Source organism: Bombus terrestris, chromosome 7 (genome assembly GCF_910591885.1).
Source record: "Bombus terrestris chromosome 7, iyBomTerr1.2, whole genome shotgun sequence".
Lineage (NCBI taxonomy): Eukaryota > Metazoa > Arthropoda > Insecta > Hymenoptera > Apidae > Bombus > Bombus terrestris.
Genome location: NC_063275.1, coordinates 1480227 through 1506872, shown reverse-complemented (window position 1 = coordinate 1506872; position 26646 = coordinate 1480227). Strand labels below are relative to the sequence as shown.

General features: G+C 40.6%; 2 protein-coding genes and 2 long non-coding RNA genes across 11 annotated transcripts; 1 reads left to right on the top strand and 3 right to left on the bottom strand.

The window, feature by feature from the left end:
• Positions 1-78: 78 nt before the first annotated feature.
• Positions 79-24057, top strand: LOC100650560 (triple functional domain protein). 8 transcript variants are annotated; one of them, XR_007224629.1, is made up of 35 exons: positions 80-276; positions 925-1215; positions 1343-1456; positions 1532-1856; positions 1995-2653; positions 2945-3058; positions 3930-4108; positions 4247-4394; positions 4482-4673; positions 4739-4942; positions 5088-5372; positions 5483-5809; positions 5908-6319; positions 6419-6657; positions 6793-7094; positions 7168-7414; positions 7489-7680; positions 7935-8198; positions 8334-8690; positions 12404-12920; positions 13785-13887; positions 14011-14575; positions 15050-15133; positions 15245-15732; positions 15834-15993; positions 16075-16302; positions 16439-16630; positions 17198-17430; positions 19458-19815; positions 20916-21471; positions 21573-21960; positions 22095-22433; positions 22504-22696; positions 23071-23773; positions 23813-24057. XR_007224629.1 is itself a non-coding variant. In XM_020863820.2 (34 exons), exons 2-34 carry the CDS (start codon positions 955-957, stop codon positions 23176-23178), a joined length of 9315 nt encoding a protein of 3104 aa, XP_020719479.2. In that variant the 5' UTR covers positions 80-276; positions 925-954; the 3' UTR covers positions 23179-24057. The 8 variants fall into 8 exon arrangements, 7 of the variants coding, with proteins under 7 accessions (XP_048263229.1, XP_048263228.1, XP_020719481.2 ...); XM_020863820.2 differs by lacking the exon at positions 2945-3058 and adding an exon at positions 3393-3488 and having other exon boundaries at positions 23071-24057; XM_012309674.3 differs by having other exon boundaries at positions 23071-24057.
• Positions 10397-11303, bottom strand: LOC125385407. The gene is made up of 2 exons (XR_007224635.1): positions 10932-11303; positions 10397-10823 (listed from the first exon to the last, which is right to left on the bottom strand). It is a non-coding gene; the product is annotated as an uncharacterized LOC125385407 (long non-coding RNA).
• LOC125385408 lies at positions 11919-12446 on the bottom strand. Its single transcript, XR_007224636.1, has 2 exons — positions 12338-12446; positions 11919-12257 (listed from the first exon to the last, which is right to left on the bottom strand). It is a non-coding gene; the product is annotated as an uncharacterized LOC125385408 (long non-coding RNA).
• Positions 23192-26642, bottom strand: LOC100643240 (zinc finger protein 267). Its single transcript, XM_003396266.4, has 2 exons — positions 26196-26642; positions 23192-25917 (listed from the first exon to the last, which is right to left on the bottom strand). The coding sequence occupies exons 1-2, from the start codon at positions 26493-26495 to the stop codon at positions 24058-24060; spliced, it is 2160 nt and encodes a 719-aa protein (XP_003396314.1). The 5' UTR covers positions 26496-26642; the 3' UTR covers positions 23192-24057.
• Between the last annotated feature and the right edge of the window lie 4 nt (positions 26643-26646).

Sequence of the window (26646 nt, the reverse complement as noted above, 5' to 3'; positions counted from 1 at the left end):
CGTACGGCACTAACAAGCATTAATGTACCCATGACCGTGCGTCGACGTTCGAACGAGAAGATCATTGAAAATTTCTCGTTCGTACTAGTTCGAATATGGCAGACTGGCATTGGCAGGTAGCGGTTTCGGAGCTTAGGATTTATCGTGAATGTACAAATTTTAATGCCGGCGAACGAACAATATGAATCGCAACGCCTTTTATTCAAAGTATATGTGCATGGTAGAAATAAGAAAATCGAAACGAGCGAAATTTCATCGAATTGATCTTTCACACGGGTAAGCGAAACAATGTTCATTCTGATTCGGCCGTGGTTTCTGATTCGTGATCCGCCTGAAGGTATGAACTTACGGAAACGGATCAAACCAAAAGAGACATTTCGATCCGAGCACGAATACATTCGAACCAAGCACGAAAGTACGGAAATATTTACTGAATGCGATTTTCTTCCTATGGGTACATTATTAGATGAATGCAGTGACGGTTGAACGTAATTTTTTACGTCAATGACGTGACAGTGATGGTAGCAACGGCTCAGGTCGTAATGACGGTTCTAACAGTTCTTAACAATGGGATTATCGAAACCGAATGCATTTTTGTCATCTTTCTCCGAATATAAATAGACGAAGATGACGATGACGCGATGTTGATTTTATGTGCGTATTATTTCGAAAATTTATCGTGCATCATATATACATCTCCTAAATATTTCTCACAATTCGGATGTAATGTAATAAAGCTGATTTCGTTAATATGTATATATCTGATCTTCCTATTTCTTTTCGGTATGACATCACGATGTAGTAGACTCCAATATTGTGAATATATCTTGACAAGAATATTCGATGATATAATTGTGCAATTAATTTCCTTTTTTTCTTTTTATTGAGGGAAAAGGAATATTTATATAAAAATTGTTCTGGTAGGTACGACTTGACCAAATAAAAGTGGTTGAAATGGATGGAACAAGAGCTACGGAGGTTTTACCTTTGCTCCAAGAACGTCTGGCTATTCTGCCAGGTGGTCGGGATCGCAGGGGTGGACCAGTACTTGTGTTTCCTACTACAGCAAGACGTGAAAGAGCCAAACCTGAAGATTACCGACGTCTTTTGCAATACTTATTGACCATACCCAACGACGAAGCCAGAGGTTTACGCTTCACTGTCATTGTGGATATGCGTGGTGCTACTTGGGATTCTGTCAAACCCATCCTAAAGGTCACATTCTAATAATTATCTCAACTCCTTGCCCCACTATATTTTTTTTTACATTCAATAATAACTACTTTGATGAAAAGCTTGAATAGATCTTTCATTATAAAATAATGACATTTTCAAATTTTAGGTGTTACACGAACACTTTCATCGATCAATTCATGTTGCTTTCATCATCAAACCTGAAAATTTCTGGCAAAAGCAAAGAACGTCATTGGCTAAACAAAAGAAATATAATTTCGAAGTAAGCAAAGATAAAACTATAAAAGAAATATGTGTTTGAACAACAAAATGGTTGAAAACGCTTTCCCTGTTTTAGATAAATACGATAAGTTTAGAAGCTTTGACGAAGGTAATCGATCCATCGCAATTGACCGCGGATTTAGATGGATCGCTACAGTATGATCATGCACAATGGATTGACACGAGACTAGCCGTAGAAGACTTTACGTGGCAGGCGGCTGATCTTCTTGATAGATTGGACGACTTACAGGAAGATCTGAGTCGAAATGATTTTGCGGACGATGTGGCTGGAGCTAAACATGGGATTGATTTGCACAATGAAATGAAGAAAAAGATTATGAAAGTTCCAGTGGAAGAAATTGAAGTTGTCGGTCAGCGATTACTACAACGTTTCGATAATAGTAAGAAACATTTTGTATTGTTCATCACCATTTCTTTTAATTTTAATCCTGATCCTTTCTCATCTATGCATAATAATGGGTAATTCAAATTAATCGTTAAGCATGAAACAAACATTTACTGGTACATTTTTGCGATAGGTATAGCGGCGAGTAGTGGCGAGGGCGGTAGTATAGAAAGCGGGGCGACTGGTGGCACCGACCCCGATGGACGAGCTCTAGCAGCATTAGTGATTCAACACTTAGAATCTGTGCACGCCGCGCAACAGCATCTTTTACAGTTGTGGCACATTAAAAAGATGAAATTGGATCAGTGCTTTCAACTAAGGCTTTTTGAACAGGATTGTGCAAAAATGTTTGATTGGATTTGCCACAACAGAGAAGGATTTTTGGCGAATTATGTCGAAATTGGACGTTCTTATCAACTGGCTAAAAATTTACAGGAGGAGCATAAACATTTCACTATGAGTTCCATGAATGTCTACGTGAATATAAATAAGATTTTAACCATGGCCAGCCGTTTGCTCGAAACCCAACATTATGCTGCCGGACACGTTAGAGCAGTAGCTGGTCGACTAGATCGAGCTTGGAAAGAATTCGCGGCAGGACTTGATGAACGTACCGCGGTCCTCAGTTTAAGCGTCGTATTTCATCATAAGGCAGAGCAATACGTCGATAGCGTCGCAGGATGGAGTCAAGCTTGCGATGCTGGAAACTTACCTAATGAAATACCAATCTTGGAATCTCATATACGGCAACACCAAACTCTTTACGAAGCGATGTGTCAAGCTTACACAGAGGTAATCTTCCCTCGTATGCTTTATGATACGACATCGTTGTCGTCGTTGTCGTCGTCGTCGTCGCCGTTGTCGTTTCATGTAAACTTGTAATGTTCAATTTACATTTCTATATCGTAAGACACAAACGTGTACATAATTTTGGTTCTCGTCGGTTCGCGATAAAGGAATTCAATCTCGAAGAAACAAACAACAAACATGGGCTTTTTTCATTTAATTAATCGTAGTTTGGCCTCGCAACTCGTGACTTTGTCTATAACGTGATGTTTAGTAAAAGGCGATCATGTTTGGCAGGTATATGACGCGTATCAGGCACTTTTGAGTGGACTAGGCTCGATGCTGCAAGTTTGTCACGGCTTCAGTTCGACGCACGGTTCGAGCTCGGATACGAGTTTTTGCATCGATTATGTATGAAATGATTAGACATTTTTTTTTCAATAGCTTCTAACCGGTGGTCGTTTGCTTGGTATGCGGGTCTTACAGAAAAGAAAGATAAAATAAATATTCAAAGAAATAAGGGATTAGGTGGTAAGAGAGAGAGAGAGAGAGTTAACCCTACGAATAAAGGGAACGGTTGCATCATGCGATAATTCCGAACACAAATAAAACTTGTCCTTTCTCGTTGCGTGTATTCGTAAACTTTTTTTTCATGAATTGTCCAACTAAAATATGGTTTTAATATTTAACGGAATTCAGTTACGGAACTTAAATTATGGTTTTGGGTAATCCTACTGTTGTTTAGGTGCATAGTACCAGTAAGAAGCTTCTTTATCAACTGGATCATCTCGTGCAAGTCTGTAATCAGCCGCAAGGGATAGACCATACGGCCAGAAAACATGTACGTTTATTGGTGTGCACGAATGTATGCGTACATGCCTGCAAACTAATCTTATTTATTTTGCTTTATGTATTATTCTAGTTCACTTTTCGGTAAATCGTATCAATTATTTATAGATCATTTTGATCGAGAAAATGTATAGTACATGCATGGGTCATGTCTTTATCGATAACGCTACGCTATAGCCGTGTGTGAGTGCGTGCTCATTTAATCTGTGGGTTTTTCTCCTTTCCTTCTCCTCTTTCTTTCATTAAAAAAAGGAAAGTTACATGTAATCATTGTCGTACTAACCGATGTGAAATGTTTCCATAAATTATGTTTAAGCGACGAGTACGCATTGACTAATGTAATCGCTGTCATAGTGCATGCCAAGTAATGTTTAGACCGCTTTGACATGAAAAATTTCAATGATCGAATGGATAAAATGATTAATTTGCTTAGAGTCAAGATGGACACGGCATCGATGGACATTCCGGTATGAGCGGAAATCCAGCAGCGGATTATAGCGAGGGTGCATCCCATGTATTGGCGGTAATCCATCAAATCTTGGGTCATCACAGAGCGTTGGAGGCTCGTTGGCATGCTCGGAAAGTCAAACTGCATCAACGACTTGCGTTAAGGTACTCGCATTCCTCATGCATCACTTCTCTTTCTCGTTCGTCTTTTTCGGGTCACTATATGTTATTTATTAATTCCGCGTTATCAATTGTTGTACTTCATGTTTTCTAGTAATTTGATTAGTGATTGATCGTTCGCAGATTATTTCAAGAAGATGTAAAGCAAGTTCTGGATTGGTTAACTAATCATGGCGAAGTTTTTATTAGAAAGAATACAGGTGTGGGTCGAAATCTTCAAAAAGCGAGAGTGTACCAGAAAAGTCACGAACATTTCGAAAATGTAGCTCAGGTATTAACTTGATGATAATATTGTTCACGAGTGGATGTATCGATACAAGTATTAAGTATTAAATGAACGATATTTTCATTTGCTCAGAATACTTATACGAATGCTACTAAACTACTTACTGCTGCTCAAGAATTGGCACACACTGGTGAGTGTGCTGCTGATGAAATATACGCTGTGGCGCAAGAATTAGAAGCTCACGTTAGTAGCTTCGCGGCAAGAGTTGAACAGCGTCGTCGAAGATTAGATTTGGCAGTTGTGTTTTATACACATGAAAAAGAGGTAAAGTATACATAATACGTGTTATTAGCGCCAAAAATATAAAAACGGCCATGTATTTTCAATAGTTAACTGGTTGGGTTGACGAATTGCGACAAGAATTACAACAAGACGAAGTAGCAGAGAATCTGGAAACTGCGGAAAGACTGTTGGAACAATGTGCTCAACACCGAGCCTCCTGCATGGAAGCTTGTGCATCGACTATCGTTCAGGGTGAAGCATTGCTCCGAGAACTTCGAGAATCTACCGATGCTCCTGATACTACAGGCTCTGTGAGTTTTACCTGTGCTCTAGGTTTTTGCCTTTCTTCTTTCTCCATTTATTCTTATCATTTACGAATGAATATGAAATGATATGAATGTGAGTGAGATTTGTTAAAGAAAGGAGAAAAAACACTCTGGAGGCAACTGTTTTCAGATATCTGCAGTAGAAGCTGCCTTAGATAGGTTAGCAGGTTTAAGGCAGGAATTAGAAGATTTGTGGGCTACAAGAAAATTGAGATTAGAACTATGCCTACGATTGCGCGTGTTCGAAAGAGATGCTTTAGAAGCGAGTGGTCAGTTAGAGATGTGGGCGCAGGAGCTACAAGGTCCACCTCGGGAGGGTTCCCCTGAACAATTGTTGCGTGTGCACAACGATGGTGTCGCTCATATGCAGAATACCGCATTTCAGGTTTTGCAACAAGGTCAAGAACTCGCTCAGGTAAGAAAGGGTTAAGATGTATTTCCGATACTGAATTACGATAACAGAAACCATAGAAATGCGTTATATTAAATTGTGTTACGGGCTGCTTCCGTTACCTTGACACTTAGGTATTAGAACAAGCAGGAGTTTGCATAATGGCAGACGGTCAACACAGTGCTGCATCTAGAGTTCAAGTGCTTCTCGAATTTTTAAACGAAAGGGAAATGGACGCGGAAGATTTGGCGGAGATGAGAAGAGTTCGTTTAGAACAAGCTTCTCAATTGGTGCAACTACAAACCGATGCTACACATGTAGCCAATTGGATTCGCAATGGAGAAGCTATGTTGTTAGCTTCGTTGAGAGTTCCAGAAAATCTGCAGGATGCTGAGCAGCTTCGTTTAGAACATGAACAGTTCCAAGTTGCTATAGAAAAAACGCATACTTCAGCTGTTCAGGTATGTAGTTGTATCCTCTTTATACGTAGCAGCATTGTAATATAAAAATGATCAAATGATCGTGTAACAAAGAGAAATGTGTGTATCAATCATTACAGGTCAAACACAGAGCAGATGCGTTAGTGAGTGCGAATCACTACGATCCGAAGAGTATAAGAGAAGTGGCAGAGGATGTAACTAAGAGATGGCAACAGCTAGTGACATGTGCAGAGGAAAGACACAAGCTAGTAACTGCTAGCATTAATTTTTACAAGACGGCGGAACAAGTTCGCTCTGTATTAGATAGCCTCGAACGCGAATACAAACGGGACGAAGATTGGTGCGCTTCTGGTGAAAAGGCGACACAAGTGCCAACGCTTGTTGGAAAACATCAAGAACAAAAGGAAGCATTCTTGAAAGCATGCACGTTGGTACGGCGGACCGCGGAAACATTTCTCAAATATACAAACCGCAGTCTTCAGTTTTATAGTTATCAAGCGAACAGCGCTGGCTCAGAGAATAAAGTTAAAAGTTAGTTTCATGTTAACGTGTATGATATGTTGCCTCTAATAAGGTTTTACATCTAAATAATCTTTAAGTCATTTGCACCTTTTAATCTGGAATTTACAGGTATTTTGGAAGAGTTGCTTAGTAAAGAAAATCGTGTACTGGAATATTGGACGCAGCGTAAGAAACGATTGGATCAGTGTCATCAATATGTCTTATTCGAGCGCAGTGCTAAACAGGCTTTAGAATGGATAAGAGAAACGGGTGAATTGTATTTAGCCACCCATACTAACGTTGGTAAAAATCGTATCGAAAATGAACAGTTGTTGCGGGAGCACAACGAATTTAAGGGAGCTGCGAAGGTAGGTTTTGTTCGTTTCTTGCATTCTCTTCTCAGATCGACAAACGAAAGCGCTTGAAGGAACAAGAGTTTGTTCTTTATCCTTTTTCTTCCTTCTGATTTATTTTGTTCGTTCGTTTGCTGCGTGATGTGACAGGAAACAAGAGAAAGAGTGAAACTGTTGATCCAGCTTGCTGATAATTTAGTGGAAAAAGGACACGCTCATGCAGCAGCAATCAAACAGTCTGTTGCTGAAGTGGATCAAAGATACAAGGACTTTAGTACGCGTATGGACTGCTATAAAAGTCAAATCGAAGAAGATCTTGGAATTCAATCTGACGATGGTCAAAAAGATCTTTCCATCGATCGTAATTCCGATCCTCTACTCGAAGAGAAGATCAAGGGAAAAGATCTGAAAGAATTAAACGAGGAGAAAAGAAGATCGGCACGAAGAAAAGAGTATGCTCCTCTTTAATCGAACGATGACAATTATCACGCGTCTTTGTTTTCATCACCCGCAACGTGTTCACAGATTTATAATGGCTGAACTGCTGCAAACAGAACGGACCTACGTGAAGGATTTGGAAACTTGTATTCGATGTTTTTTGGAAGAAACGCGATGCGGAAAAGGAAACGTTCCATCTGGATTACAAGGACGAGAATCAATAATTTTCAGCAATATGGAAGAAATTCATCAATTTCATAGTAACATATTTCTTCGTGAGCTAGAAAAGTACGAAACTATGCCAGAAGACGTTGGGCATTGTTTCGTGACATGGGTAAGCTATACCTATGTCTTGTATCGTAATTTGGATGTGTTAGACGATTAATCTGCTTCTTTTTTATCGATTAGGCACCTAAATTTGATATGTACGTGACATACTGTAAGAATAAACCGGAAAGTAATCAATTATTAGTTACTCATGGTGGGACATGGTTTGAAGAATTACAAAGGAAACAGCGAGTTGAACATCCGATCGCTGCGTACCTAATTAAACCGGTACAAAGAATAACAAAGTATCAGTTGTTGCTCAAAGATCTTCAGGTAGGATGATCGGGGGAAGGATGTTTTGCTCTTTTCCCTTTATAGTCTCGCTATACCAATAGTAATAGGTGTATCGTTTGCTAGATGTAAAAATTCATATTGCGTATACTCTGCGTATACTTATAAGTGATTGAAACAAGTTCTTTTTTTTTCTTTTTTGTATCTTTTATTTTTTCTTCTGTCTGTTGGTCTTTTCTTACATTGTATCTTTGTGCTTACTGTTTTTTCACGATTCAATTTTTCAAATTATGTAGGCTTGTTGCCAAGAAGGACAGGGTGAGATAAAAGATGGGTTAGAAGTAATGTTAAATGTGCCTAAGAAAGCGAACGATGCCTTACATTTGAGCATGCTGGAAGGTTGCGATGTAAGAATAGACACACTAGGCGATGTAGTGCTACAGGATTCTTTTACAGTGTGGGACCCTAAACAACTGATTAGAAAAGGCAGGGATCGGCACATATTTCTATTTGAATTGTACCTATTGTTTAGCAAAGAGGTGAAAGATTCGGCTGGAAAGGTAGGTAAAAGCAAAATCGATATGGAAAACGATATGGAATACATATATGCCGCGTTGGTCAAGCGTGATAAAACACCTCAACCTGTATCCATCTAGAGTGAACGTAAACGTTTTCTTTTGTTCGGCACGATATAGGTGAAGTACATTTACAAAAGCCGTTTGATGACCTCCGAACTGGGCGTGACCGAACATATCGAGGGTGACGAATGCAAATTCGCGGTTTGGACAGGTCGGGCACCAACCAGCGATACACGTGTCGTTCTTCGAGCTAATTCGATGGATGCTAAGCAACTGTGGGTGAAAAGACTACGCGAGGTTATTCAGGAAACATATTTCAGTTTAAGTATGCCGAAGAGTCCTGCGAAAAAGAGTTCGAGTCAACGTTCTAGCAGGGACCTTGAAGAATGTGCTTCTCTGGACGATAGCGTTGAGAATTTAGATCGAAATTCCCTGGCATCTTTTGGTTCCACCAACACCACAGATTCCGATAAGGTAGGTAGAATCTTTCTTCCTTTTTTTCATTTGGATCTCGCTTTTTCGATGTTCCGTTTCCTTTTTTCATTGTCTTATGAGAATTTGAGTTAATTAGCGATTGCTTTGGAATCAATCCGCGTTTGGCTTGCACGATAATCAATATCGTTCGTCAAGAGCAAGCAAATACTATACGTTAGTCGTTGGGTTTGCCAGTGGTTAGTCGCGGCCGATTGCCTCTGATCGTATTTGCGAAACGTTTCAATTTTTAACGTATAGGGTTGAAAAGATGGTTCGATCCATATTTGTACTTGTGGACAATTGGCTGTTAAAAGGATAAAGGTAGGATAAGCATTTTTCATTCGATTTGATTAAGAGGAGATAATATTTAAAAAAAAAAAAACGGAACTTCGCAAGACGCGGAAAGTATTTGATTGCAGTTTGAAACGAATAGAAAGAAGGCAAACCAGGATTGATTTGGTTGCGATCTCTGAAGGCGGAAGATGAAAGACGGAATAAAGACGGAAGGCATAATGTTCGTGATATCTAGACGTGTTTGTTGAGATAAAGTTTAGATATAAGTGATCATGAGTGGAAAGAAGCGCGAGGATAGATGAGAGCGATAAAAGTGAGAAACGTAAGCGGGGTAGATATAAGCGATAGAGGTAGGTTCGTCGTTGGTGTTTGGTAGTGGGGTAGCGATAGCAGCGAACAGAGCGAGAGAAGATGGTTGGGTGGGGTTCGAGAATAATCGAAAAGCGAGCAAGCGCGTTGCAGCGAGTGCACGAGAGGGTACGATAGAAGAAAAGTGAGGGAGAGAGGGGAGGGCGGGGAGGGAGTGAGGGGTGAGAAATAGGTGGTAAGGTAAAGGGTGGCGAGGGTAAAGAGGAGGATGAGGATGCGAGGAACGATAGGTAACGGGATCAGTACGGGCGCGACACTTGGGTCGAATGGATCCGTTGGACGGTGAGCGTGGCGACGAATCGTCGGAGAAAATTTATTCCGACCCGTTTTGAGAATCGGGAAAATACATTAAAGAGAGCAACATGTCGCTCGTACGTTCGACAACACGTTTATTCCCGTTTGTTGCGCTAAACACGGTTATCGCGTTCGTGCACGTGAATTGAACACGAGGCAAACGAACTGTCATGACGTCACCGGCAGGAAAACCTGCAACAATCGTGAAAAAAGCCCGCAGGAAGATCTCGTTACCTTGGTTTCGTCAGAGTTCTGTAACTCCACCACATGCAGCCCTCTCTAGGCAGCATACCATCGACACCCCGAGCTCGTTCCAGGCTCGACTTTTGCACCGACAACCCTCCCTCTCCCAGGTACTCGAGTACTCGTTCACCCACATAAACGCGCGCTCGCGTACTACGATTTCCCCTTTAGATTGTACGTAGAACGGTCAGGATGTTTGATGTTTCCGTTCGTAGAAACCGCAAATTCACCTGAAAATCATACTTTTTCAGAGTAGATTAATAATACGAGGAAATAATAATTACGCACGGAAATAATAACATACCGCGATGTAGGAAAGAACAACGTGCTCTCTTCGATAGAGCAACGTCATGGAGAATGGTTTCTCTCGTAGAACGGTTAACGATCGACAGAGACGAAAATCGTATTCGGTATATTAAAAAAAATATCCTTAATTTGCCGATATATATCATTCCGCGTTTGTAGATGAAAAGATTGAAATTCGAATTGAAAATGCCGGTTAAAAATTTATGGCTAAGAACGTTGATTAAGTTTCATAATCCGTCGTTAACAAACGTTTACATGGTCGAAGCGTTCGTTTAAATTTATCCACGGTTTACATTTGCAAGTAGACGATATATAAGGAAACGCGGTCGCAGCTCGTATCCGCATCCACGTCCGCAATCGTATCCGTAGCCACATCCGCAGTCGTTCCTATATCCGCGAATCGAAGAATTTGTCGTTCAAGTTGTTGCATTGTCATTGTCATTGTTTCATTTCCATTTGCCACGTATCGAGAATCGAACTCGTCGATAAATACAATTCGTTAATTAAACCTCGTATCCTCGTATGAAACGTTTTTCCATATTTGCGCCTGCCTCTTTTGTTGACACATTTTCTCCTACGCCTCCCTCCCTCTCCCTCCCTTTCTCTTTCCCCCTCCCTTCCCTTATCCTGAAATATAGAGAAATTTATTCACTTACTTTGCTTAATCTTTCAGTTATTCGCGTGTTTAACGTGAATCCGTGTACAATCTATACTCATTCTTTGGGATTTTCTTACGCGAAAAGACGTCCGCTGGAAATGTTCCTCTCTTCTGTCTATCCGTACCGAAATCATTACGAATGAGAATTGAATCGGGACGCGAATTGCACACCGTTCGATGCCAAGTTGAAATTTGATTGTTGCCGAGGTTGCTCGCTACGTTCAAATGGTTCGATTTCGAATGGTTCAGTTCCGAATGGTTCGAGGTATAAATGTAAACGGGCGGGCTACGTATACCGGTAAAGCGTTTTTCGTCTGGGAAGCGCGAATGAAGGTATTACGTAATATAACAATAGCACAGCAATACTCGGCATAATCTTATCGAAAAATAAACGAATAATCGATAATCGCGTGGACATTGACAAATCTGTTGAGGAAATCGATATAATTCGATAGTGGTAACAACGATCGATCAACGTTCGTAATTAGGTAGATCCTCGGCACGTTGAGAGCATCGAGAGGATTGAAAGAGAATCGGCAAAATTTGGCACGTGGAAAAAGTCTATTTTCGTCGGTGGAATGCGACGCGAAAGCGGACGACCGACCTCTCTGACTGTTTTGACTCTCGGCCTTATAACTATTATAGAACCATCATCACGGTTCATAGTAATGCGTCCGTAAATTGCAACATCGAGAAATGAGAGAATCCCGACCGCGTTTATCATCTCGAATTTAATCGATTAAATCGAATCGATTGAAAAGTTACGTTTCGTGTAAGAATTTAAACGATCGATCTTAAAATCTACTTGTATCGATGTCTTCCCTCTTGTTTCCTTTCGTTTTTACCGAATTGAAATGCTTACCGTGCAGTTACGTACATATATCACGCGTATTTGTACTGTAAATATACGATAAGTTTTCAAGTAAACTTTATCGAGAGAAATCAATCGGACGAGAGGAAGTTTGTAAAATGAATCGCACGGTGTGCAAGGTGACGCAAGAGATAAAAGAAAATATGCAGTCTTGATAACTGACGTAAAGAGGAAAAGACGGTCTAGACTGGCATATTTCGATGCGTCTATCGGTCGCTGTATTTTCGAAAGAAACGGCTGGTGGTACGTGTCTTTATCAAAGTCAGGCTATTTCGATCAAATCGAAATCACCGAAGCTAGAATAATCCATTAAACGGTCCATTGGACCGCAAAGTCAAAGACGATCGGTGCACGCTGTCCTGTCCTGTGTCCATCTATGTGTACTCTACTCCTACCCGCTTCTCCTCTTCGTTCTTCTCTGTCTACTCTTTCTCCTCCTCCTCCTCTCGCCTTCCGTCTCTTTTTTCCTTACGCCCTTGCGTGTTTTCATCTACACGCCTTTTCGTTTTATCACGAGTCGTTCGGATGAGGCCTGCGGGTTAAAAATGATCGTCCCGTTTTAAAAACGCCATCTCTACGTTAATTCGCACGGTTTATATAATAACGCATTACCGATCGATCCACGCGCATTCACGTAGAATCTCTTATTATCGAATATTATTACTGTTGAATCTTTAGACTGGCGTAGCCGAAGTGACTTGGGTTATCGCCGATCATTCCGCCGCGCCTGGATCCAAGGAATTGACGGTAACGAAGGGTCAACAAGTCGAGGTATTGGAAAACGGAAGCAATATTAGCGGTGTGAATACGTCCGAATGGACCCACGTACGTTTATTGGTTGCCCCGGGACAAGTCGATCCGCCGCCAGAGGGACTGGTTCCTACTAGCGCGCTCAAACAACCTCCACCGGTTTCCAGTAAAACTTCACCGTCTAGAAAAGTTCCAGGACAGCAGCAACAACAACAACAACAGCAGCAGCAACAGCAACAACAACAGCAGCAATCTCATTATCATCAACAGCAATCGACCAGTCAAATTCAAACTGCCGCGTCTAGCGGAGGTATCACAACAGTATCGTCTGGCGCTACAGGAATACCGGGATCTTCGTCATCGGTTGTGGGAACGGGCATAGTAGCGAGCGGTGGGTTATCCGCTCAAAATGTGCCACCGAGTTCTATATTACCAGACGAAACAGGTGAGAGGAATATTTCACTTGATAATTCCAAAAGAAAAAAATGTATGCAAACCGAAAGATTAGATTCTACTGTTGACTCTAGGTTAAGGAAAGATTAGATTAGATATGGCGAATAGATCGATCGTAGAGATAGATAAAAATCGTCAAATAAAATAGGTTCGAGTATCAAATATACAGGGTAATGTAGAATGCGATAAGAAATTGTAAAATAGAAGCGAGGTTAGAATAGAACGAAATAAGAGTAAAACGAAATGTATGTTTTCAGTGGTCGATAACATGATAATAGGATGGTACGGTGGGTGGCACGAGGATGAATTTACGTGCAAGTTCGGATGATAAACGAACGAGTTGAAAGTTTGCGAGGACATTGGTAGCTTACGATCAAAACGGTCTATTGTACGCGTACTCCGAGTCGGTCGTGTCGGATCAATACGATGTACGGGGGATAACTGTGTCCTTGACCGGTTGAATCTTCAACTGACATGCCGATGGAACAAAGTCGATGCGTCGAGCATATTGAACGCACTCTAAATCGATGGTCGCTAACCTTTTAACCCGAAGAGTTGGTCGATTCGATTGCTAAACGATTATCATCGAATCTGTTGTTTCGAATGGAAGATTTTTATTTGAAACAAATTTACCGTTCGGATCGAATTGGCCGATCTTTGCGGACGTTTAAAATACGATACGTTTAACCATCGTCAACAGTTTTGTAAGCGGCGATTCCTCTATTTGGCATTCCTTTTATTAAAAAATTTCTATTAAATCGCGTTGAAAATCTTCTTTTCGTGGTACATATCGTCGTCGACTGATAGTTCTTGCATTGGCGATTTATTTTATTTTTGTTCATGTTTCCTTTTACAGAAAATATTATCGTCGGCACTGCTGCTGCGGCTGCTGCGGCAAACGATGGAAGTGGTGCTGCGAACACGAATTCTCCAGGCAATAAAAGACGTGGCTTTAGCGGGTAAGCAGAGACAACCAGATGTAACAACGGTCGAATCGATGACGATGACGATAACGTTGTCTCGCGAACGATAAACAAGAAGCTCGATTATTTTTCTCCTTTTTCCTTCTTCTTATTTCATAGGAGAAAGTGGCTACCTCCACCGTTACGTAAACTTAGCCAAGGTAAAGTGGAGAAATCCCCACCGACTACGACACCGACAGCGACAGCAACAACAGCGACGACGTCGACCGCGATCTCGATCGTGCAGACGTCCTGCGAACGATCCTCTTTGAAAAAGAACGTCTCGGAGAAACGATTTAGATTGCCGAGTGGTGCCGAACAGTCTCGGCCTTTGAGAAGCGCTTCTGTTTCCATTTCTGCGTTAACAACCGCGACCGCGTCCATGCGCGTATCTACCTCCGTGTCGGAAGCGGATCTTGACACGGAACTCGAGCCAGGACTCGAAGGAGCGGAAGAGGAGGAAGGAGAAACCGAGCAATCGGAACCTGAGTTGGAAGAGGATACGATGCCGGAACCCGACGACACCGAGGCTTTAACGTATTCCGAGCAAAATGGGGCGGACGATGCCGAGGATGAATTGGAACTTCCACCGCCGATGAAACCAATCACCGAACCGATACTCGTGGCAACAGCTAACGGTTCATCGGAATCTGCAATTGCAACAGAAAGCTGTGGAAAATCTCGAGCAAGTTTCATCTTCTTTCTTGCCGCTCCTAATATTCTTCCGCTCATTTCGTTTCTCTTCTTTCTCCCTGGCTTTCGATCTCGCTCGTTCTTATTCTCTTCCCTTCAGTCTCCTCTTAGTTTTTAATCTAGAACCTTCTTCCGCCCATTGTAACTCGATTTATTTTACCTGGTCCCAACGTTTGACCGCGAATGCGATGAATACAAATGAATCGTACGTGAGGAAATTTTAACGTTCCATTCTTTGCATCAATGAAACCGTTTTAATATACCTAGTGTGCCTCTACGCGGGTGAACCTTCCGTTCTGTACGTTTTTCTTACGATTAAAGAACGATATACGAATAAGTAAGCACGATAAAGTTTAATTTGAATGTTAAAATGTTAAGTTTCCGTGATATAATGGATGCGAATATAAATTAAATATACTATTTGTAGGCAACGACTTTAAATTGAATTGCTTTTAATTGTACGTAGACGTCTGAGCGGTCGGCAAAAATTCTTGACGGTGCTACGACGGCCGATTTAGCTGAGATCGAACAGATCGTGAAAGAGAGGATGGTAAGTTCGTTAAATTAAAAAATTAAGGGTCATTGTTTTTTGTGATTTACCACGCCTCTCGTTGCTGACGGTTCCTTTGTCTTTTTCATACTACATCGAACGTGAAAATAGGAACAACATACGGAAAATCAAGAAAGACAAAGCCTGATGCGGACTCCCAGTGGTAAAAGTTCGAACGTTGGTATCGGTGGGGACGACGATTATGACGAAGGTACCCTGTCAACTGCGATAACTATCGCTGCTACTATGATTCCGGCACCGACAACAGCAACGTCAACAACAACAATGACAACAGCGGCGACGATGGTAACGACGATGGCGACGACAACCACCACAACGACCACAACGAGTAGCCCTGTTCACGGGACTCCTGAAGAGTGCGATGTGGAAAGTGCAGTGTTAGCGAAACGACAATTCGTTATTCGAGAATTGGTGGAAACGGAAAAAGATTATGTAAATGATCTAAAACAAATAGTCGAAGGGTACATGTCGTTGATGCGGGATCCAGAGTCCGAAGTTCCATTGCCGGACGATTTGCGTGGTGGAAAAGATAAAATGGTTTTCGGCAATATAGAAGCAATCTACGAGTGGCATAGAGAGTAAGCCTCGTTTCTACTTTCTTCTCTTTTTATCATACTCAGTACGGCGTGTTTAAACGCCAGTTGCAAATGAGGTTGGATTCATTTGTTCGTTTATACAGTTTCTTCCTGAAGGCGTTGGAACGTTGTTTGGAACGTCCGGAAGAGCTCGGACCGCTGTTTAAGCGATACGAAAGAAAATTACATATGTACGTTGTTTATTGTCAAAACAAACCAGTCTCCGAATATATCGTTTCCGAATATATAGATACCTATTTCGAGGTAAGTTGTCGTACTATAAAGACGTCTCTAATTTTCATGCGCTTTCAATTCTTTATTATTGCCAAGTATTATCGCGTCTAGGACTTAAGACAAAAGCTCGGACATCGGTTACAATTGTGCGATCTTTTAATCAAGCCGGTTCAAAGGATCACAAAGTATCAACTTCTTCTTCGAGAAGCACTAAGACTTACCGAACGAACTCAAAGAATGTCAGAGATCGAAGGGCTTACAGCTGCGGTTCATGTAATGCGCATTATTCCAAAAGCGGCCAATGACATGATGGATGTTGCGAGACTTCAAGGTTTTGACGTAAGTTAAATTTTATCCCGCTGCAAAATGTAGCTCGATCCGTATCCATATATTTATATTTTCCCCTTTCACCGTACAATTTCTCGTATCTCTCGTATCTTTTGAACTGCTTATTTATTTTGTCTAACTGTCACAGGGAAAGATCACAGCGCAAGGAAAGTTACTGTTGCACGGACCGCTTTTAGTATCGGAATTTTCCTCGAATTTACCGAGTAAGGAAAAAGAATGGCAAGTCTTCCTCTTCGAGCAAAATATTATTTTTAGCGAGGCTGTCGGCAAAAAGACACAGTTCACGAATCCCGTCTACATTTACAAAGCTCATATCCAGGTAAAGCAACGATATCGTGAAATTTATTTAACATTTTCTCCACAAGTTCTTCTTCTCTTGCCAACATACACGATACACCAGATGATAAACCACTTTCTTACAAATATTTTCAAATAAACGAGTTATAGTTTACTTCAGTTAAGTTATTAGATCATGAAATCGGTAAATTCCAAGGAAATGCAAATACCGACAATTGATTAAATTAAACGAAGAAAAGATAGGATTGAAACAAGATTTACACATGCGTGTACATCCCGTACGATATTTGTAATTTATCTGTATAGACGCGATAGTCATCAAATACTTATCGAAGAACTAACAAGGACGGATAGAAATAGTAATTTCTTGTATTTTCACCTTCTCGGTTATCTTCTCGTCTCGTGAAAAGAGAAGAAACTAGAACGACTAGTATATTATCGTAATCTCTTAGAACATTTGATAGTCGATGATTAACAGTTAACGCGGTTAAGAGAAGAAAGAAAAAAAAAAAAAAGAAAATAGAGCAGGATTTCTTGTACAAGGAATAGGCTTAAACTGCAAAGATAAATATTTTGTTTTTACACACAGGTGAATAAACTGTGCTTACAAAATCCTTACGACGACCCGGAAAAGTTCATAATTCGCTCGACGGATCCTCGAAAACCTGGCCTTGCATTTTCTTGTAGCGCAGCGGAAGAAAATGGGCCGCGGAAGCAGGAGTGGGTAGATACGATCACTGCCATCCTGCAGACCCAACGTGACTTTCTTAAGGCGATACAGTCGCCGATTGCCTACCAAAAGGAACTTACCAAAGATCCATTGTAAGCGTCTCTTTATCTAACACAATGTCTCTTTACATTGACACTCTTTCAACGCTCGACCCGTGAAGATTCGTTCCGAAATATTTTTGTATATTTTATATAAAAAGAGATACAGAAGCGCTGTATATGCTAGAGAACCGTAGTCGTCTCCTAAGCCGAAATTCGTTTGAATCTCTGTTTTCCTTTCGTTCTGCCCCTAATTTACCTCACAATATGTTCTTTAAGCACACACAAATTATGTATACACTACTTTTTCACCATATTGCGACGTGCTTCCTCTTGTTTGCCTTAACATTGCAGTCCAGGAATCTACCTCGCTATTGCTGCTGAGTAGCTTTATCGCGAGAGCGTCTCCTACTATATTCTATAATAATTACCTACCTCCTTTGGAGTAGTTTTTAACGTTCCTAGAACTGCGTTTGACATGGTTCACTGGGACATAACGCTATACAATGCAATATAATATAATACAGTACGTTAGTACATGATACGATATTATCTGGTACAGTACGGTACGATACGATATGATACAATACAGTACGGTATGGTACGATACGATACGATACGATACGATACAATACGATACGATACGATACGATACGATACGACACGATACGGTACGATACGATACGATACGATACGATACGATACGATACGATACGATACGATACGATACGATACGATAAGGTACGGTACGGTACGATTCGATACGATACGATCTACTAAATCTTCTCTTATTTCTCGGCTAATTGCACATCTGTGCAGGTGAGGGTAGGTATAACAAAATGTATTCACTCACATCGGTTACATCCTCGTCACTACTCCTTGGTGTCCTGCTGTTTGAAGAAGAATAACAGTAAAGTGGAAAGGCGTGTTTGTTGCATGCTTCTGTTTATGTGAGTTACGTCCTGCCGCGTAACTGCATGTATGTATCTTGCGTAAACGCGAAGGCTCACGCGTCTCTGTGGGTGTGTGTATGCGTGCGTGTTAAGAAAGAAAGAAAGAGAGAAAGATGAAGAATGCGCGTTGAAAGGGAAAAAAGAAAGAGGAGGGGTGGGGGCGAGACAGATTCAATTACAGGAGTTGGATAAATACGAAAAATTGTCGAATAAAAGGCAAAATTGATAAAACAACGAACAAACACAGCTATGTACAATGTCTTTTTGGTCTTTCTTATTTCTTCGATTTGTCGTTTAAGGGAGCACGTTTGGTGGGTTTCATTGGTTTCCACATACAGAAAGAAGATAGTTACATGCGCGTATCTGTATGTAACTGTACGCGAATAATCTCGCGTATGTAAAATAATAACGATAAAGATCAAACGCAATAAACAAAAACACATGACAGCGAGCATGTACAACATGCTGACTCACCCCCACCAAAAGCTATATATTACTTATTAACAACGTAACTCTGCAAGTGTATAATAATTTTAATAATGTTTATAAGTGCAAGATTGAACGAACGCGGGGGATAGTATGCTGTACATAAATGTGCATTCACGAAGGACGACATAAAGTAAAACTAATGACTTGAGAAACGTAAACATTTTGTTTAGAATAAATTGTACATTGGTCAACATTCTAATTGTGATGCATCCTTTTCCCACGCCTATTTTAACATGACTTACTATCGTCGTTTGACTAACAGCTTGTTTTGTCTTATCATTTCCCACGAGCACAGGGTACTGCAGTATCGATATCTTACGCCTGACTAAAATCTCAAATTGCTTTATACTTGATATTGAACGAATACGATATTTTAAACGACGGATTTTCTTGCTTTAATAAGAAAGGAAAAGATATAGAAAAGAAACTACGTACTGCTACAAGGTAGCCAAGTATAGCAAAGTATTCTAACAATATTACGATATCGAGTTTCTCGCGCAATCGACCTGTCCGAGTGTTGATTCGAGTTATGATACCTCCTCGTTCGAGTTATAATAACTCGACGTCAGAAAAATGCGTAGATATTTCGGTGGATGCAGTACCGTGTTTGAATTTTATTTATAATTTGCTGACGTACAGTCGTGGCGTGAGTCCGGATTCTCCGTGTCGAGGAAGTGTACTTTCAACGATTTCATCAACAATACCGAACATATCTAAAACAAACGAGGAACGGAGAAATGAATTGGCCGGTGCCGCTGGTAGTACCATCTCTGCTACTTCGAAAACATTAGCTACAGCCGCGGCTGTAGCAGCGACAGCTACAGGAACGGCAACGGCAACGGCAACAACATCGGTGTTACACCGACCTCGTACCGGAACTACGGATCAGGATTCCTCGCAAACGCAGTCAAGCCCTAGCAAAAGCAGACTGAATTTTCTCGAGGGATTTAGAAGCACCCTTCGACCTCGATCGCCTGTTCGCAACAATTCTATTCCGGTGAGCAACAATATCGAAATTACTACTACTTATTAACTAAATACATACATACATACTATTTACAATTCTATTTGCCTCTATTCGTAATTAGAACTCTTGCAATTGCAGCAAAAGGATTCTTCTTTCTCTTCTTCTTGATGCCTGTTGCTATTCGCTCTCTGTCGTATAATTTTTCGTTGGTACGGTAATAACTTTTATTTCTTTCCACTGTTCCCATCGATTGTGAAACGAATAACGCAAACAATGAAATACATCGTTTCTCATTGATAAGTTGTACGTCTTCCCAACGTACGATATTACTGCACTCACTGTATACTCTACAGGCTTTAACAATTTGTTACTCTTATTTGGGAAACCAGTATTATCTTGTACATATTTTACACCAAATGAAACGTTCTCAAACATTTTGAATCTGTAGTTTGTTTGTTGCTTCTTGCATTATTACTGCCTTCCCTTCCATATTACGTATTATTCTTATCGTCGTCGTCCTCGTGGTCGTAGCGTCGCCACCGCCGCGATTGTAATCAGCGCAGTTGATCATCGATGAATTCGTTGTAGTCGTTACCGAGGTCGCCATCTTTGTCCATCTTCACCTTGCTCCATGCTCGTATAGATACACAGCATATAATCAACTAATCTAGTGATAGTATTTTAAACGATAGTTTTGTGCGTTGGTATTCTATCGCTAAACGCTATAGTTTCTTGCAATTTTATCACGATATACCTGTTTAATTGGTTATATATGTTGTAGCTATCAAGAGTTTATTAAACGTATTGGGTCGGTATCTCTCTGTATCGCCGTACTCAGTCAGATCGCTTACTCTTTAACTTGAAGGTGTATGTATCGTAGTATGTAACGTCGGGCGAAATATTTATATATTACTGGAGTAATATAGTAAGAGTAAATGAAGCGGTTGGTTCGGTTTAAGTCAGAAGAACGTTGAAGGAAGATAGTGGTTAAGGAAGAAGGAGAATGAGGAGATGGATTTCGAAGGGAGTGGAAATGGGCGGTGAGAGATGGGTGGCGCGTGGTCAAAGGTGCATGATCGGGAAGTGGGACAAGGGAAAAGATTCGGCAAGTTAATCCGCAGATTCCGTAGATCGTTCCAGGAAGCAGAGTAAGATTAACCGCAGATTGGGGGAAATTACACGCTGGAGAAGAATTGGAGATCTTCCGTGTGGACGGTCCAGGGCTGATCGTCTCCCCGGTAATCGGGATGAAAAAGGAGGAATTCTGGATTCCGGCGAGTCTCGTTCCGAATTCATCCATCAGCCGCGCATGGTCTTTTCGTCCGCGAAGAATCGATTCGGCGGAGGGTTCGGGAGAGAGCGTCCGTCTTCCGCAAGATATACACGCGGAAGAGAACGGTCCTCCCGCGATCTTGACTATTCCGTGTTCGATCAGGGCGACGGCCGGTGGCGTGGCTCGGCTCGTGCTGGAAGCTCGTCGCGTGGAACGTGCGCTCGTCCGTTGGAGAAAGGAGGGGCAACGATGTGACATCATCGAGGGAACCGATCGATATCGACTTTTCCGAACGAACGATTCCCTTTGTCTCGAAATTGCTCCTTGCCTTCCCTCTGATTCCGGGATTTACCACTGTCTCGTCGAACATGAAACGGGTTCCTGTTCAGCGAAAATTCCCCTTCGTATCATAGGTACGTTCTATCGTTATTACATCGTGCTACTCTATTTCGTCCTATCGTTATTATGTCGTGGATCGCGTTTTACGCTTTCTTTACCTTCTTTTTATTTTCAGGAATCGATGCGACCAACGCTTGGTGCGACACGATCGAGTGCAATCGATCCAACGGATTCACGATGAACGAGACAACCTCGTCGATCGTTTCGTTACCCAATTCGAAGAAAAAATTGACCAACGATATGGAAATTGAACAGTTTACTAACAAATATATCGAATTGGAAGAATTAGGAACCGGTAGATTCGCAAGAGTGTGCTGTGCGAGGGAAAAAGGATTCGATCGAGAAGTAGCGTTAAAACAAATATCTCGATCGAAGCAGCCGCTCTCGCTAACGCGTGCCGAATATGATCTTCTCAGAAGTATACGTCACGATAATATTGTTCGAGCGTTTGCGCTCTTCGAGGATACACCTCAACCGGATATCGATACTATCGTTTTGGAGCTGTCAGTATTTATCCATTTCGCTTCTTTTTTTTTTTTTCTTTTTTAGTTCTTCTCTTTTCCTGCATTTACCTCATTCGAATCATCATCTGATTATTATAATTACTTGTCATAGTGATTCTCTTTTACTTTATCAGGGTCAGAGGGTCGACATTGTTCGCGTATCTTGGCGAACAAGTTGAGTACACGGAATCGACTGTCGCAAAATACACCGGTCAATTGTTGTCAGCGTTGCAGTGGCTACATTCGCGTAAACAAGCTCACTTGGACTTAAAACCGGAAAATATTTTGGTTGATAGCGATACTGGTATCGTAAAATTGATAGATTTCGGTGAAGCCATCAGAGCGGTACCACTGGATCAAGTCCCTCCTCCCGTTGATTTGGAATTTGCAGCTCCGGAATCGGTTCTCGGTAAACCAACGGGATCCTACACGGACATGTGGGCTGCCGGCGTTTTTCTATACGTATTATTAAGGTAAATGCGTGATGTTTTATCGATTGAAATGTTAAAAAGTTCTCTTCTGAAATCTGTTCCATACTTACAGCGGGCTTTCACCTTTCTTGGACGATTCCATCGAGGAAACTACCGCAAACATACTTAAATGTGATTTCTGTTTTCCCGACGAATATTTCAACGAGATATCGACCGACGTGAAAAACCTTCTTGAAACATTGCTGCGTTTACATGGAGAAGACAGAGCAACCGCTCAATTAATTTTATCATCGCCTTGGTTTAAGGTAACCGTGGTTTATAGCAAATTCATTATCTTCCACTCATCTTTTTACTTGTATTACCAAGTTATTTTTGCTGAAACGGTAAACGTAGACTAACGGCATCTATCACTGACCGTTTTTTAAAATCTCGAAAATTCAATTATCGAATAATAGTAATCATCAAATTAAATAGAAATTAAAAATAGCTTGAGATTGCGCGACGCTATTCGATCTCATACTCGTGATGGTGCACCGCGCCGCACCGCACCGCACTACACCACGTCATTAGCAGCAACGTTAGCTTGATAACTAATTATGTAATATGTATTTCTATTCTGTCATATATCTGCTCGTAATTTCTTCCAAAAGATTAAATTGCAACTCGATTTTTGTTTCAGATATCGATTGGCGCGACCATCCCTTCCTCTCGAATGGTTGCGTTTATCGAGCGCCGTGCTCATCGCTCAAAATCTCATCAGGATCGGAATAGCAGTTTTTATTCTTGACTCCTTGTCAGTATCGTTTGCAAAAGACATATTTATTGTTGAATAACGTTAAAAGCTATCAGCCGAATTTGGCCGATTGTAAATAATAAACAACACTTGCGAATCGCTGTTGCATTCGCGCACCCATCGGTTATCTCATTTGTTGTGTGTCTATGCACGTTCTGTATTATTTACATACATATATATTTACGCGTATATTAAATCTATACAAGCGCGCGCGCACACGCGTATGCACACACACACACACACACACACACACACACACACACACACACATTTCCCTCCCTCTCTTTACCTTTCGAATGAAATAAAAGAAATGTATTTTCTACGTTACATTATGTAAACATATTAAAACATGTTACGTTATGTAAAGCGCACGTCGTGACCTCTTGCGCAAAAAATCATTTCGATAATCATATCGATCATGTATCGATACGTTTCTTTATAGATACCAGTCATATTTTCGTTATCACGTATGTGTGACCGTCATATTACTGCTCTCTATCCTCCGACTTTTGTACTTTTTTTACGTGATTTATTCAATATGACAGATAAATGAAAGAAATGATCGAATTACTTTAAATGTTTAGCGACAGTTAAATTAGTCCGTTAATTAGACAGTTAAATTAGTTAGTTAAATTGATCCGATTAAAAAATACATATTCCTTGCATTAGTTAATAGGGAGTTAGGTTGAAGATTCAACGTAACACGAATGTGCACAATGTGAGATATTTTAGTAGAGCGATTAATTTGGTATTCTTTCATTTTTCTTAATATCGCCGAAAATCACATTGTGTCGACCGATAATAATAGATCGAAATAATGAATCTCCTCTATCGTTGAGATGTTACTTTGCAATAAAGAAAACGTTCATTTTATCATGGTGATATTCTTAGTCGCTTGCAATGATCTAGTACATGTTGTTCGTATTCATCCAAAGAAGAAAAGGATTTGTTGTCGCAGAGAAGACACGTCGCATCCTTCCTATTCATCGAATGACGACGCATTCGATGAACACTGAGTTCCATTGAATCGTGCATTTGCTCGTTGCAATCGGGACAAATTACCATCGCCGATTTTTCGCCATCAGTTGGCTGTTGCATTTCCTCCTCGACTGCATCAGTCTTAAGTGTATCGCTCGAAATAATCGCGCCACTGCTATATTTTTCATCTGGATTCGACATGGAAATTTCGCCGACGGTATCTTTCGAAGATATAACGGAAGAAGGGTATTCGGATTGTGGTTCTTGCTTTACTGTGGCTTCCACAGATGATACCAATTCATTCTCAATTTTCTGCGAATTATCGAAATCCGAGTGAAACGGTATGAGCGAACTTTCCGGATGAGTTTTCACATGATTGATCAGCTCTTGTTTCGAAGAAAATATTAACTCGCACGAATAGCACGAGTAATTGGTTGTATCGTGCGATTCACATTTTTTAATATGATCTCTCAGTATTCTTTTCTCAAGAAATTCTTGATGGCAATGTTCGCAGCGATATCTTCGATCTCCATGATGTAAACTACGGTGTTTTGACAGTGACGATTCATTTTCATAGCAAATTAAGCAATCTATACACATATATCCTGACAATTGAGAATGATCGGTCAATAAATGTGTTTGTAACTGAAGTCTAAGTTTGAATGATTCGCTGCAAAATTCACAACGTATTTCTTGAACCTCCTCCATTGTCGATTTGTCCTCGGTAGATTGCACCTTCTGTTCTGCCTCCGTCTTCTCCGCTTCTGCCTCCGCCTCCACCTCCATTTTTATCTCCATCTCAATCTCTTCTTTGATCTCAATTTCAGTTTCTGTCTTCATTTCCACTTTCGACGGTTCCAATGTTGCCTCCGCTTGTAATTCAGTAATTTCCGATTCAATTACCTGTTCCTCTGTATTCTTCTTTTGTGTTTTCTCCTTCAACTTTGTTTCAGTTTCTAGTCTAGAAGTGACCTGCTGGTATCTTTGATCGTTCATTACTTTTAATACATCCGACCAATCTAATTCTTCGTCCATATGGCATGTATCGGTAAGTAAAGAAAATACGGTATCACCTTGTCTTTCTTCGTCGAGAATCATGGTCTGAGATTCGCTTTTCAACGCGGTAGTCTCGTTCACTCTGCTCTCGTACGTCTTATTATCATTCAGATTAGCATTGGAATTAGTAGTACTTGGAACTGAGATCGGTATATGACCGGATCTTTGTCTTGCCCTTGCCCTGGCTGCGTAGCCTCTAGTGCGAGGTCTACCTCGACCACGTCTAAAGATACCACGAGTAATTTTTGGAGCACAATCTTGCTGTTGTTGCTGCTCCTCCTCTTTCTCTTTCTCTTTTTCCTTTTCCTTTTGTTCATTTCTCATATGTTTACTGATTGAATACAAAGGCTTTCTGGGTGTACTACTTGGTCGTGTATTTGGAAACACATGACGCAATGTATTGTCTGCTACATAAATCTGTTGAAAAAACTTGAACGATTGTTCCAACTTGTCTACACATTCATTGCACATTTTTGTGGGTAAAGCATCTTCATCGTCAATTTCTATTAAAAGCTTCAATTTTGATAGAAGACTCATGTCTGTGCTCTTTCCTGTCATCATGCTTACAAGGTTCTGTTTCTTGGTCGCGCACGTTCTACACCACTGATCCACTTCAAGCTCTGAAGAAACATTTTTCTCTGTATGCTGATCCGTTGCTACTTCCTCCATAGAACTTTCTTGATTGTTTAATTGAATTTTCTGAAATTTCATAGAGCTCTATAGAATAATAGAGTATAGGGCGTATATAATTGGGGAATCATTTATCCATAATGGGATCATATCAATTTATAAATATTAATTTACGTTCTAACTTGTGTCTTTGTGATTTTCCTTTCCAACAATTATTAATATCTGCTACCAATAATAATAGTAATAGAAACAATAACAATAATCTCAAGAGAAGTAGTTTGTAATAATAATATTAATATTACACTTACAATCGAGCTTTAAAGATTGCAATAAAAGAAAATACCTACCCGTCGTGTTTTCGAATTCCTCAGTGCCCTTGAAACAGTACTCCAATGCGGAGAAGGGACTGCATTGTCCTTTAGAGTGCCTTTACTAAGATAGCAATCCTCCGTAAAGTGATTATTGCAAATAAAAAATCTCATAGACCGTAAAACATCAAGATCACTTCCAATTAGGTCCACGTGACCACTGTTGATCAACCACCTCACACAGAGACCGGTATCACAAACGGGAAGTTCATGAAGTATTTGCTGCTTTTCCCGTGTGTCGACACAATCGATGTATCTGCATTTGGTTACTTCCTCCATTACTCGTGATATCAAACAACTTGTCAAGTAATAAGAAAAAGAACGAACAGTTTCTTATATTCGCTCTTATATTAGTAACCTTTCGCTCCAAAAAAAGTTGAAAAGCTTTATATATTTAAGACAGGTTAGGCATAATTAAGGCGCGAAAAGC

What these genes read in the sequence shown, in the direction of transcription:
- LOC100650560 (XM_012309674.3), top strand. Translation starts at nt 955, where the DNA reads ATGGATGGAACAAGAGCTACGGAGGTTTTACCTTTGCTCCAAGAACGT. An exon ending in AGATCGGCACGAAGAAAAGA is followed by an intron (nt 7,095 to 7,167) that starts GTATGCTCCTCT and finishes ACGTGTTCACAG; the next exon opens with ATTTATAATGGCTGAACTGC. An exon ending in AAAGCTGTGGAAAATCTCGA is followed by an intron (nt 14,576 to 15,049) that starts GCAAGTTTCATC and finishes AATTGTACGTAG; the next exon opens with ACGTCTGAGCGGTCGGCAAA.
- LOC100643240 (XM_003396266.4), bottom strand. Translation starts at nt 26,495, where the DNA reads ATGGAGGAAGTAACCAAATGCAGATACATCGATTGTGTCGACACACGG. An exon ending in GGAATTCGAAAACACGACGG is followed by an intron (nt 25,918 to 26,195) that starts GTAGGTATTTTC and finishes ATGAAATTTCAG; the next exon opens with AAAATTCAATTAAACAATCA.